This window comes from Lepidochelys olivacea (assembly GCF_965140295.1).
Source record: "Lepidochelys olivacea isolate rLepOli2 genome assembly, chromosome: 3".
NCBI lineage: Eukaryota > Metazoa > Chordata > Testudines > Cheloniidae > Lepidochelys > Lepidochelys olivacea.
The window spans coordinates 58,448,376-58,463,189 of record NC_140413.1 but is presented as its reverse complement, the minus strand read 5'-3'; the positions used below and the strand labels follow the sequence as shown (position 1 = coordinate 58,463,189).

Here is a 14,814-nt window from a genome sequence, read left to right as displayed (position 1 = left end):
TAGTGAAACAATGTTATATGAACTGCTCAGGTTCTTTGTTTTCACTTGCCACACCAGTATGAAAAAAGACAATATATGGTACACATTTAAAAGAGTTGGTTTCCAAAACAAGTAAATGAAGATGATATCTGTATTTCAGTCCAGTACATCAAATACAATAAAGTTCAGTAGGAAACCGATTTCATTCTTTCTTTTTTTTGTATGTTTAGAGCTAGAGACCTCTGGTATGAAAGTCATCAGCAAGCATTTCAATCCACTATGATCAGAAAGTTAAAATAATTGTACAAAATTACAGTTTAAATAATCAAATATACTAAAAAAAATTATTTACTTTTATCTCTTTTAAAACATTGATCTGCACCTTCACCTCAAGACAACAGGTGAAAAGATGCTCATCATTTCAAGACACTGAACTATTCAATTCCATATTTCCAGCTCCTAGATTGGGTGATATTGACAGCAATTCTCTGGACAGGAAACTCTACATTTTAAAGGAATGTATTACTCATCTCAGCACTGTGAACTCTCTAGTAGTGAAAAGTAATTGAATCTGGGCCAGAGTGCTGTGCTATCTCTTAATCCTGTCCTTTAGTGATCAAATCTGTTTTCCCAAGTAATTTATATAATCAAATGTCAAGCAGGACTGCACATAATTTGCATCTTTGCCTGGCCATTTTGGCATGGATATTAATCTGAAATTCAACAATGCATGAACCATGCATTGTAAAGCTGAATATAACATTACACAAATGCAAGGTGTTTATTGAACACAGTTCATTTTAACAAAATGTTCAACTTGTGGCAATTAAACAATATTTCTGCAGAACTTTGCATAATACAGGAGGTAATACAGGTTTACTTAACAAGCACACAGAAATCTATTTTAATCCTCTCACTGGTTTTATATTTACCTGAATTAAACTGGCAGCTGGATTCCTTCTTTTCTCAAAATGTTTCTGACGGTGCTGTTCTTGTACTTTTAATGCAAAGCCTGAGCCAAGAATGCCCTAGAGTAAAGTATAACACAAAAGTTTTTATCATTAGGAAGGTAATTGTGAAAAATAGTTTAAATACATCAGCTCTGAAGTTATTTTGAGGATGAGAAAAAATAAAACACCACTATTCACAATTGGAATTGTTTTGTCTGATTATTTCAAACAACCACATTTATTACAGTACAAAAGTTTCACAATAGACAATGTCCATTCACTGTAAGACATGAGAATCCCTACATAAGAAATAACATTTGCAGTGTTATGAATGGCTGCTCATCTAAACCATTCGATGCTATAGGCTATGGTGTGCTACTGATATTCCAAATAAGGTATCTGTGTAGGCAGCCAAACAATCATGTACATACTTCACTTATAGTCACAACCCTGTGTTGTAACTTTTGAATTTAGAAAATTCAAAAATAGCTTGCATACAGCAAGTTTTTCAGTTTAATTAATTAATCTGTAGTATTCATTCTATGGGGTTTGCAGTGTTGCCAACTCTCATGATTTTGTCATGAGTCTCATGATAATTATTGTTTTCCTTAAAGCCCCAGCTCCTGGAATCAAGTGGATGTGTGATGATTTCAGCCTTCATTCTTAATGAAAAAGTAAGTTTCTAGTTCTCGTGGCTGTGGAAAAAGCTTCAAAATATGAGCCCAGTGCACCCTAAAGGCTCAAAAAGCAGAAGGTAAATAAAAAGAACACAAAATCTATTATTTTTACATAATCTCATGATTATAAAGCCAGTCTTGTGATTTTTGGAGAGCCTGACTCATGATTTTTGAACATTTGGGGTTGGGAATACCGGGTTTGAAAGAAAGTTTATAATTAAATCTTTACCACTTTTGGCTTTTTACAGGGTAAGACTATTCATTCTTCTGCTGAAGAGGCCAAAAGTGCAAAGATGCTTGCTTCCTAAGCTTCTGCAAGAGGTGTTATTCCGCTGAACAATTTTGCATTATAAGGAGGAAAGATACCACTTGACTCTTATGCAAGAAAAATAAAATAAAATCCATGAAAGATACACACATCTTAATATATTTCTCCATAGTCTGACTAAACACAAATGTTGCTCATGAAGAAAATGAATGGCTACATGGCTTGTAATATTCTGAACTTGATTGTCATTGTGAGATATGCAAACAGACTGTGGTTATGAATTTATGTATTTCTGCAGCTATAAAACTGTGCTGATAATTTGTGCTGCAACATCTAGCTCTATCTAAAATTCTCTGTAATCTGAAGTCTTTAAATCATGATTTGAGGACTTCAGTAACTGAGCCGGAGGTTAGGGGTCTATTACAGAAGTGGGTGGGTGAGGTTCTGTGGCCTGCAACGTGCAGGAGGTCAGACTAGATCAGGGGTTCTCAAACTTCATTGCACCGTGGCCCCCTTCTGACAACAAAAATTATTACATGACCCCAGGAGGAGGGACCAAAGCCTGAGCCTGCCTAAGCCCCGCCACCTTCGGCAGAGGGCCAAAGCCCAAGCCCCACCACCTGGGCCAGTGGCGGCGGACAAAGCAGAAGCTCAAGGACTTCAGCCCCAGGTGTGGGGGCCTGTAACCTAAGCCCTGCTGCCCAGGGCTCTTCCCCTTAGACTTTGGCTTCAGCCCCAGATGGTGGGGCTCAGGCTTCAGCCCTGGGCCCTAGCAAATCTAATGCCAGCCCCGACGACCCCATTAAAACAGGATCACAAAGCACTTTGTGGTCCCAACCCACAGTTTAAGAACCGCTGGACTAGATGATCATGATGGTCCCTTCTGACCTTAAAGTCTATGAGTCTATCACAAGGTAGTAGTCAGCCAGGCAGGGGGAGGCTGCCTCCCCACTGGATGAGACTAGCTCCAAGCACGGTACAACCCAGGAAAAGACAAATGATGGGCCAGTAGGGTTAATGGGAAAACATTAAGACATCCCAGCTCAAATTTTCCCACTGAGAGTCGCCATGCAAGGAGAAAAGGGGGGAAAAGGGGGGGATTGGGGAGCCTTTAAAAAGGAGGCTTGAAACTCAAGTTTTTATGAAAAATGAGGGGCAGCGTCTAAGCTGGAAGCTGTATGTTAAATGCTGGATCTCCTCTATGACAGAGTCAAATATGAGTGAGCAAAGGACAAGCGTATGGTTTATTATTTTCTTTTTCTTATTTTGGGTTAAGGGAAATAGAACAAGACAAGAGGAAAACGAGCCAGTTCGAATCCTTGGACACAATGGATAAAAAGCAGCTTGGAGCCTGTGTGTGCAATATGGTGTACAACTTCTGCCTGATTTCATGCATTCTACTGCAGTCAATTGATAGATCTTACATGGTCATTGTAGACCATCCACTAGCAATGTCCTAATTTTTCCAACTGCAATAAATCCGGAAGAACATATCTGCTCCATCATTTCAAAGCCCTGAGAGAAACATATTGCTAGGGTATGAGGCACAATTCACAGGCAGAGAGAGGAATTTCTGTCTTTCAAAATGCAACAGGAGTAAATCCTGGAAAAAAGATATTTTCCATTTTTGTTCAGGCCAAACCCCCATACAAATACAATGATAAGTCTTTGCAATGACACTTTCGTTTGGGCCATATCATCCCATCAGTTTTGATAGTGAATAAATTAAACCAATGTAGAATTCTGCTTCAAAACTGACCATACGGGCCTATCCTTTTTTTTAACTGAATAATGTACAACTTAAACTCTGTGGTTAGGTAATAGATGGCCATATCTGACTTACTAGCTCATAAGTGAGTAACTGTGCAGTTTTAGAAACATTGGAGTCATAATAACCCAGTGTTCCAGGCTAACACCACAGAAAAAGGGGCTTTATGTAGATGATCCAACTGCATGATCAGATTTCCTTACTCTATGAAAAGGCACTTGAGAAAAGTTTTAACATTAGTGAAGGAGCTTTACATATTCAAACAATGACTCTTTATGCTGAAAGCTTCAGGCAGCTTCTCACATCAGCCTTAGGAGTTATTGAGGTTCCTGTTGCCTTTTTTTTAATTTTTGTAAAGATACTCACAGCAGGTAGTGCAAAGAAAGAAATTCCAAGTAGAGCAAACCCAGCAGAAAGCAGCCTTCCAAGCCAAGTAAGAGGAGTTTTGTCTCCATAGCCAATTGTTGTCAATGTGATCTAAAAAGCAATGAATAAATACCATGTGCAATAGAAGTACCTGAGAGAAAAGCTACAGATCAGATACACAGTATGCAAGAATTTTTCCAGTAAATAATCATTCACTAAGACACATGAAAATCTAAATGTATAACACAATCTTCTATTTTAGAACACATCTCTAAAGGAAAAACATTATTTAAATAAACGGATATGAATAACTTTGTAACAATGAACAGAGGTGATGTGGGGGGGCATGAGGGGTCATGTGCCCCCCCCTATTTCTGCCTTCCATGAAGCACAGAGGTTTTCAAACTAGAGATCACCCCCCGTTCCCTCCAGTTTGCAAACCATCACCTCCTTCCAAGAGCCAGTGGATCGGAAGCTGGTGGGAGCCACCTGGCCTGCTTGTATTGGATCATATTAAAGAAGTTCTGTATTAAAATCACAAATGAGTTTGATTCCCCATAGTTTAAATTCCAGGGTATTACTAATTAAGAGGTCTCTTGGTTTTTGGTACTGCTTCTCTCCCTCTATGTGTGAAACTTGCAAGCTGCTAATTGTGTTAGTACATCCTAAGACAGAGTCTGTTCTCAAAGCAATTCTTTGTAACAACAACTACTCACACAGAGAGAGACTCAAAGCAATACTCTGCAACAACAGAAACAGCACCCAGAAACTCCCCGCCCTTTTGTTGTATTCATCTCACTTTGTTAACAATTGTGATTAAAATAGAGATAGAGGATGTATGTGGATGGATGCTTGGTGTGGATAATAACTGAATGATCAGGGAGGTGCCAGCCTAAGAATGCAGTGTCCATCAGCTAAAGAAAGTGTCAAGTGGAAATAACCAGAGGACCCCCAGGACTGGAATCCACCCAACAGCCTCAAGAATGGGAGAACCGAAAAACAAGATAACATCTGGCAGCACGGAGCCGTCAGGAATGTGCCATCTGCTGATTGATTCAGCAACAGCATGATGAAGCAATTCCCATAGACTGGCACAGGAAGAAATTCCTATAAAAATAGACTCTAGAAAGTGAGAACTTTGGGGTCTGATTCTGCAAACCAACTTCCAGGAGCATCAGATGTGCATCTGACAAGGCCCTGCTCCCTCCTCATGTCCAGGCCACCTGGCCAGTGGCTTGGCATGAGCAACTCTAAGGCTGGTAACTATGATAACAAACTTGCAGAACCTGTGTGTGTGTGTGTGTATGAATGAATGTGTGAATAAATATGAAATTGAATGGAATGTTATAGCTATAACTAACTGCTTACTATGATTCTTTCTGTATTCACAATAAATGTGGTATTTTGCCTTTTCCCCTTTAATAAGATCCTGCTGGTTTTTATTTTATTGGTATAACATTTTGGTGGAGAATTGCAAAAGGGGGAATACTGGTAAAAAACCTCAGTTATTGTAAATATTGGTGTGCACACCGCCAGCTCTGTTGAGCTAGGCATTTCTATTGGGTCCATGAAGGTAGCAGGGGAAAGTGTGTAAATTAAACTAAGATTACTAAAATCAATCAGGTTAACCAGACCTGCTGGCCTCCGGGAAGGTAGCAGGGGAAATCAGGTTGACCAGACCTGCAGGCCTCCGGGAGGGTAGCAGGGGAAAGCGTATAGATTAAGCTACGATTACTAAACCTAAGTCCTATTGTTCACTGAGGTATCAGGGGCAGCAAGAAGGCCTAAGGGCCAGGCTAAGCTACTCGCTGGAATAAGGAGTAGCAGGTTCAGAGAATCTAGGCTGTGTCACTCGCTGACCTGTGCCAGGTGTGACGAGGAAATTTGATAAGCTATGATTTCAGAATCTAGGCTGGTTTCAGAGTAACAGCCGTGTTAGTCTGTCTTTTCAAAAAGAAAAGGAGTAATTGTGGCACCTTAGAGACTAACCAATTTATTTGAGCATGAGCTTTCATGAGCTACAGCTCACTTCACTTGCTAAGTAATACCAGGAGTGACAAAGAGATTGAAATATCCATGTGAAGATGTTTAAAAGAAAACAGGGTAACCCTGTACCAGAGGCAGGAATAGATTCAGAAGGAACTCCAACCTCACCTTTTGTTAAAAAAAAATTACACCTTTTAAACAAATCCTTCAAAAATTTGGGCACAGTCCTTGGACTAAACAAGCCCTAGCTGATGTCTGCACTATTTCGGAGCTAGAGGATAGATTGGCTTAGTATATCCTCATATACAAACCTTCTAGTGCTGCCAAAAGAGATGCAGCAGCAATTTGATTGTTGTGGGAGGCACGTAAGGATTCTTACCTCCGCTTGTCTTCATGTAAAGAGGAAAAGGCACAAACGGAAAAGGGAGCAGACAATTGGAAGGTGCTGGCTACAAATACCCAAAGTCAGCTGAAAATAGTGAAAGAGGCACTCCAGGAATGCAAAAAGAGAGAAAGATTCCTGGCAGACCAAGCTAAAGCCTCTGAGAAAATTGAAAGAGAGTATTATGTGCTCCAAGGTCTGGTAAAGAAATTAACCTTGAAGCAGGGCAGAGCACCTGCAAATCATAGTCGTTGTGAATCACTAATTAAGAGTCTGAGACAAAAATTGGGCTTTGCCAGTAAACAGGTAGCAGCCATTACAGCGGGTGAAGGGGGAGAAGGTCCTATGTACGGCACCCCCAGGCATAATTACAAAGAGAAAAGAGAGTGAAAAAGATAACTTTGCAGAGGCTGGAGGGAATTAAGCAGCTAAACTTTGTGAAAATGTTAAAAAGGAAAAATGTTAGAGAAAGAGCAGTCTTGGTTTCTTTGCAGCCATTCTGAAGGAAAAATGGGCCCTTTTCCAAAGGAATGTCTGTAAATTAGCCAGGCAAAAATAAACTATCTGATTAAAGGTTTCAGAGTAACAGCCGTGTTAGTCTGTATTTGCAAAAAGAAAAGGAGTACTTGTGGCACCTTAGAGACTAACTAATTTATTTGAGCATGAGCTTTCGTGATCCGATGAAGTGAGCTGTAGCTCACGAAAGCTTATGCTCAAATAAATTGGTTAGTCTCTAAGGTGCCACAAGTACTCCTTTTCTTTTATCTGATTAAAATAATTTGACTGGACAATTTAGTCAAATTTGCTAAAAGAACAAAAGGGGATTCTATTGGAACTTAACTGCCTCAAATGTATAAAGGGAATGTACGATGTAAAAAACAAAGCAGTGTGGAAGGGATGTTAAGGAAAAGAAAATGTGTATGTATCTATCTGTGTGTGTGTAAATACATAAAGTTCTAAGGACCAACTGGTTTTGTTTTTGTTTGAAATAATGCCCTTAAAAATCCGTTTGACTCTTTAATTCAAAGTTGCAAAACTGAGACCTTTTTGCTAGACACAGGTAATTAGTGTTGTTTGGCTTTGGGATTTGGCATTTAACCCTTAAAAGGTAACTCAATGCTTTACAAAACTGAAAATGTTTTTAAGTTGTGGCTGCAGCAGGGCAGTCAAAATCAGGAGAATAGGAAAAAAAATCTGGATTCTTTTTGTTTGTTTGTTTTTGTAACAAAATACCAGATGAGAGCTGTAGTAAAAATACATAAATAAGAAATTAAAAAAGACAGTGCCCCTCTGAAGCAACAGCAGGGGTGAGGTGCACAAAACAAAAAGAAGCAATGTTAGAAACATTGAGTCTTAAAATGGCTCTGAGTAATCAGACTGTCACTTTGATAAAGGAACATGATAACTCTGTAAGCAAAAAAAAAGAAACAGTTACACCTTATGTAAAAATGGATATGGATAATGTTATAGTAGTTAAACTATGGGAGGAATGTGAATTTGCCCCAGAACATGTGCAGGGTATATTGTAGAAGGGGCAAAAGAAATGCAAACATACCATGCTACTTAATTAAAATGCTATTAGGGCTCCAAAGGGAGCCACAATAGGTTGGGTTTTCTTTTTCAGATTGCTGTGTATTTTGGAAGCAGAATTAAAAAAGTTATCAAAACTCTGGTGAAAGTTGATTGTGTCCCTTTTAAGATAGAGTCTCTGAGCTGCTGATGGCTTTAAATCCAAAAGCAGGAAGCGTCTTTGAAAATGCAAATTACCTAAATTATAAAGGAAGGAAAGAACTAGCAGCACAAAGGAGCTGCAGATAAAGGACACACCTGGTCAGCAAACAAATTGTCTAAATAAAAGGCATGGGATCACAAGATAACTTTATACATTTAATGATAATAAGTACCCCTGTAACAACGTATAGGGTGTATGATTTTTGGAAAAATCCTTTAAGGTCATATGGGTAATGATGCTTCTCAGCTATTACCTGTAGATAAACTTAAAGCTTAACACAGCAGGAAAAACGTTATAAACTTGGTCTGCTGTATAAGAAGGAAAACTGAGGTACCCCACCTCAGGGATTTAATGACTAAACAGTGGCATAATTTCCCCATAACCCTTAAAAGATAGACGCCATTGAAACCTGGCCTGCCTATAGAACAAACACAGGAAAATATGGGGGTAATTCCTCTGTTTTACCTGCAATAAGCAAGGGTATTGTAAAAGAAATATTTTAAGCAATAACCTGCCACCCCAAAAATGGGTAGAAACGTGTTCTTTTGTCTTTCAGAAAATCAGGAAAAGCTGATGCCAGCTGAAGAGCAACCCAATACCATGAATCTACTGTCACAATAGAAATTGTGGTTTGAGTTCTATGTTTTGTCTTGTCTTGTTGCTAGCACTGTTGTGTGTTTAAACAAAAATACTGCAGACCTGCAGGTAATTAAAAATAAATTAAGCTCTCCATCCCAGCTACAGGACAGCCTAATACAAAAACAAGTACATGCCAATGTAGACTTGGTCCAAATTGGTCTGGGTAACCTAAAAGCCTGATGGAATCTTTGGCAATGGCTTAATACTACCACATGGCTTATAGATAAGAAAAAATTTAGAAATAGGAAACTACACAGCCATAGCTATGGGATGCACTGAAATGCAGATACTTGCCCTAGCTACTTTGGAACACGAAATGTTCTGGGTCATATTGGGAAATATTTAGGGTTTGATGCATTTGTTAAAACAAAGGAAGAGATCATTGTTTGACACTTATCAATATGAATGGATGCAATAAGTTTCCAGTATTGTAAAACCAGACTTGTTAATGGGAGAAATTGTTGACACAATTGCACACCAACAGTCCCTGGAGGCAAAAGTATTGAAGGTTAGCTCACTCCCCATATTACACATGGGATCCTTCTGGCTACCCTGGACTTCGAGCCAGTGGGCTGGGGAGGGAGGGAAGCTATTGGACACTAGAGGTTGTACTGAATGGACTCCTCAAAAGTGGGTGTGCCTCACCTTGCCTGTTGCCCCAGAACCTTGTAGTAAAGATACCTCACTAGGATCATGTATGTGGGATGAATTGGAATCACAAACTCAAATTGCCTCACAGTACCTTCTCTTGAATAGAAAGTGACACTGTCGATTACAAATCTTAGTGTCAAAAGGGGGATTATGTTGGATCACATTAAAGAAGTTCTGTATTAAAATCACAAATGAGTTTGATTCCCCATAGTTTAAATTCCAGGGTATTACTAATTAAGAGGTCTCTTGGTTTTTGGTACTGTTTCTCTCTCTCTCTCTGTGTGAAACTTGCAAGCTGCTAATTGTGTTAGTACATCCTAAGACAGAGTCTGTTCTCAAAGCAATTCTTTGTAACAACAACTACTCACACAGAGAGAGACTCAAAGCAATACTCTGCAACAACAGAAACAGCACCCAGAAACTCCCCGCCCTTTTGTTGTATTCATCTCACTTTGTTAACAATTGTGATTAAAATAGAGATAGAGGATGTATGTGGATGGATGCTTGGTGTGGATAATAACTGAATGATCAGGGAGGTGCCAGCCTAAGAATGCAGTGTCCATCAGCTAAAGAAAGTGTCAAGTGGAAATAACCAGAGGACCCCCAGGACTGGAATCCACCCAACAGCCTCAAGAATGGGAGAACCGAAAAACAAGATAACATCTGGCAGCACGGAGCCGTCAGGAATGTGCCATCTGCTGATTGATTCAGCAACAGCATGATGAAGCAATTCCCATAGACTGGCACAGGAAGAAATTCCTATAAAAATGGACTCTAGAAAGTGAGAACTTTGGGGTCTGACTCTGCAAACCAACTTCCAGGAGCATCAGATGAGCATCTGACAAGGCCCTGCTCCCTCCTCATGTCCAGGTCACCTGGCCAGTGGCTTGGCATGAGCAACTCTAAGGCTGGTAACTGTGATAACAACCTTGCAGAACCTGTGTGTGTGTGTTTGTATGAATGAATGTGTAAATAAATATGAGATTGAATGGAATGTTATAACTATAACTAACTGCTTACTATGATTCTTTCTGTATTCACAGTAAATGTGGTATTTTGCCTTTTTCCCTTTAATAAGATCCTGCTGGTTTTTATTTTATTGGTATAAGACTTGGGCCTCTCCCGCAAAGGAGCCTGGCGCCAGCTGGTGATGCATTCTGGAGCGGACCCTGCCTGTGGAGCCTGGCTGCCATGACATGCTCCCTGAGGTGCTCGCTTGCCACAGCCCTGGCACTTCTCGTTCTGCTACTGCTCCTCAGCCCAGAGGCAATGCCTGGGGCAGCGTCCCCTGCCCCCATCAAGATTTATGCGTTGTCTCTGACAATGAAGATGTTAGAAGTGGATCTGAGCAGGTGGAAATCATGCAAATGGCATTGCCATTTTTTTGTGCATATGTAATTGTACCATTCATGTAGTGTAACAATCAGGAGTACACTGCAGGAATTTGCAGAACAGACTACATGTGTGCCAAAGACTACAATGCAAAGATTTAATACTCCAGTGATGAAAAAGGAAGTATAAGTTCATAGATAAGGACAAGGTCAAAGGAAGTGCAGAAAGATGTTATATTTTCTATGAACACATTTGGACAATTAGAGCTCAGTCATCTGTTGCAGTATAAAAACTCCAAGCACACAGGGTGAAAAGATGCACTAAAAACTAACTGCAACAAGGCTGTGTAAAAAAGCATCGGAGGTGTTTCTTCACTAGAAACATGGCAGGAGCATGGCTGCAGCGCTCAGTCAAGCTAAGTTTTTAGTGTAGACCTGGCCTTAGTGTCCCAATGACTTCAAAGGAATTTGTCACGTCAACACTGATCATTGGCTATAGCTTTTCTGAATGCAAAGATTACATAGGGAAAGTCAAAATTCAAGTAAAAACGTGTATTATGGTTCCATGAGACTCAGCCCAGAGCCGACTGCACCTAGTTGTAGCACTCAGTTTTGGAGTGAGCTATCCTTGTTACACTAATGAAAGAAGTAGCTCAAATCATCAGGTAATATCAGCTCAGACATGTATGAAGATAGTATAAGTGAAGAAAGATGGCATTTGTAAAACACTCTTCAGAACTCCCCTTCACATGAAAGGGTAATCCGAGACAGTGTATATATGCAGAAAAAGTTGTATTGTAGAGACCAGGGTCGCTGCCATGTAGCACAAATACAGATCATGACAGTGCTCAGGATGTGCTGGAAGGCTCTGCCTATGTAAATCAGCTGCTACTACCTCTCACTGAACTCATGCCACCTCTCACTACAGTATGTATCCCAAATGTTGCCCCACTATCTAATGCAGTTTATTAAGATGTCTCAAAAGCAGAACGAGCCAAAAGTTTGTAGTATCTTCAGTATGGCGCATGAGGAACAGATTTGCACTGTGGGGCACACTATCAGGAAAAGATTGTTTAATACCCATCAGAGTTAATAGATCACAGAAATCATTTCCAGAAAAGACCTGTTGCTCACTCTGGGAAGTATTCATTCCAGTGCAGAATGTCTTGCGACAGCACCTCTGTATCAGGGGCTGTATGGGGGATGGGTTTCCACCATGCCAGGGAAATGGCCTCCATGCCAGCTCTCCATACCTTGTCACAAAAAATTACTTTGGAGCTATGGCCAGAGGAGGGGTCACAGGTACCTATTTACAGTGTTCCAGTACCCCAGGAAACCAGCACGAAAGGGTTGTGGTGCTATTCCTGCCCACGGACTGGAATAAAACCCATGGCAAAGGAGTGTGAGAGAGGCTGCTACTGCACCCTGGGACTGGGTTGTGGTAAGGGGATTTTGCCTCCCTGGACTTTCCCTGCATAGAGGAATGAATACTGCAGCTGTAGGCTGGTAGAGTGACTTTCACCCACCTATGGACCAAGTGGGTTTATTAACTCCAAATGGAACACTGAACAGCTCACATCCACAACAGAACAAAGTTAATTTTAAAGGGTAAGATGGACAACAGTAGGCTAAATGCCAAGGATTCCAGAGCTTGCGATTAGTGGAAAGCTTGGACAAAAAGAACTATTTTACTTAATGTTCTAATATGGCCAAGTTCAGGCTTAGACAGTTGTCTGGCAGAAGTGAATTTCCAAGGAAAATGCCTGCTATTCTCTCAAAGGTTCTTTCACTCTTGGGAAAGGTGGCCAAAGCAGTGCAGCTCAATGCAGTGGTCATCACTGGGCAAAGGTGGTGAAACAGTTTCCTAAGTAAATGGGATGTAAGTTATTTAGGGCTCGTAGATAGTAAGCAGTACCTTGACTGCTTCCATTGTTGAGGACAAAGCCCAGGTGTGATGTCTTAGAGAAAGGCAGGCTAGCTAAAAAGGAGGCAGTCATTCACTACACTAGCTGAAATAAATTTGCTCTAATAAATTTGTTAGTCTCTAAGGTGCCACAAGTACTCCTGTTCTTTTTGCAGATACAGACAAACAGGCTGCTACTCTGAAACCTGAAATATTCAAGTGGCTGTCAAGGCTAGCCTCTGGGAGAGTGACCCATAGTAATGTTAGCATGCCTATGATGGGGTCTACCTCCAAAAGGAATGGCTTCTTGGCCTGACAAATGACTGTTGCCATATGGGAGGCCAGGAGCAGCTACAAGGCTTCTAACCCATTTTGACGAAAGCTCTGCAGATGTCTTCCACTGACAGAATGATTATTGACTTTGTTAATTCCTCAAAGTGCTTCCCCCTGTCAATCAGCATCAACCTCTTTTTTCAACACTGAGCCTAAATCAACTGGCTTTCATCAATTTTCCTGTCTCTGCCAGAAACTGGAGAATGAGGAGATGTCTCCAGTAGGGCTGTGGAAAAGAAGATGTCGGATTTAGTGTTGTCTGCATGTTAATGACATTGTAGGGTAACAATCTTCCCAAAAAGTTAGACAAACTTTGAGCCCTATGAATCTTCACACCTGAAAGCCCTCTGGAGAGAAGAGCAATCACTCAGCACAGAATTTATCTGAAGAAAAAACAGGACCATATTAAAGCAAGAGTCCCAAGGATAGGAGTTCCTTTCTGTTTAATTAACATTCCAATAGTTTGTTCTTTAATTAGATGCATTTATACATTCCTTAATAAATAATTCCCTTTTGAATCTCCACATACTATGAAGTTAATTGAAAGAATTAAATTTGTTCAAGTTCTGATAGTGTTGAATGAGAAACTTATCATCAGTATTTCATATCCATTGTAATAATATCATCCACGGTTAATTCATTTGGTATTCACATAGTTGTTGTAGATATTTCATTATTCTATTGTAATTACAATGTACTATTAGAAAAGGAAAAGTCAATATAACTGAGAGAAACTCTGAAAAGATGCCAGCTATACAAGTATCTTTTTTACACCATAATAAATTATGTTTTCAGGTAAAACAAATGACTATATATGATAATTGCAAAAAGCACACACTTTTGCATAGCACTGAAGTGCTAGGGACTTGAATAACAAATATTTAAGTCAAGGAATGCTCCCTCTTCCTGTTCCCACATTATATATGGTCTATTAAAATAATTATTTTATTTAATTAATTTGCCATCCTCTCCAAGTATTCTTGCTATTGGAGCCCTGCATGGCACCCATTGATCTTGTTTGTATGCAGTGTTGTTGTAGCCACGCTGGTCCCAGGATATTAGAGAAACTAGGTGGGTAAGGTCCTGAAGTCCTGAAGAAGAGCTCTACGTAGTTCAAAAGCTTGTCTCTCTCACCAACAGAAGTTGGTCCAATAAAAGATATTACCTCACCCACCTTGCTTCTATATTAATTTGGTTGGCATACATAAACCAGAACTGTGGGAGCTCCAGCCATAAGAAAATACACATTGATGGCATTTATGTTATGTTAGAGTTGCAGATTGGAAATCTAGATGTATTTAAACTAACAGATCATATCCTGCCTTTGATTTCAGTGAAAAACTCCCATTGACTTCAATAAGAGTATCACACATGGAATGATGGCAGGATATGGCCCTTAGATAATTTGATTGAATGAATGTGCTAGTGTCAATTAATTACAGCATACTGGGTATGACGAGAAGGCATTACGAGTGTTTCTAGAAGCCTGGAACTTCAGAGGATGATTCATGGCTAGTCCCCCCTTTTTTTTAAACGGGAACATAACAAAACCATTCTGGGACTTGATGTATACAGTGGAATGTAAATTAGAATAATTGTTGCAAATAAACAAATCAGTGAGACTAAGGGTTGACGCCCCCTAGAATGCCATGTGATCTGACCTTTTCAAAATCTGCATGTGGGTTATTCTGGCAATCAAAACAAGCAAGACTACATTTCCCACATACTGTTTTACAGATAATACAGAAATTATCGGTTTCAGAGTAACAGCCGTGTTAGTCTGTATTCGCAAAAAGAAAAGGAGTACTTGTGGCACCTTAGAGACTAACCAATTTATTTGAGCATAAGC

General features: G+C 39.9%; 1 protein-coding gene across 1 annotated transcript in view; it reads right to left on the bottom strand.

Annotated features, from left to right (window-relative positions):
• The window catches only part of KCNQ5 (potassium voltage-gated channel subfamily Q member 5), a 536,412-nt gene that overhangs the window by 46,158 nt on the left and 475,440 nt on the right, over positions 1 to 14,814 (bottom strand). Inside the window, exons 6-7 of the mRNA XM_084623334.1 lie at positions 4,009 to 4,119; positions 912 to 1,007 (exon numbers count right to left, since the gene is read on the bottom strand). Coding sequence (XP_084479460.1) covers positions 912 to 1,007; positions 4,009 to 4,119 — 207 coding nt within the window. The remainder of the gene's footprint in view (positions 1 to 911; positions 1,008 to 4,008; positions 4,120 to 14,814) is intronic.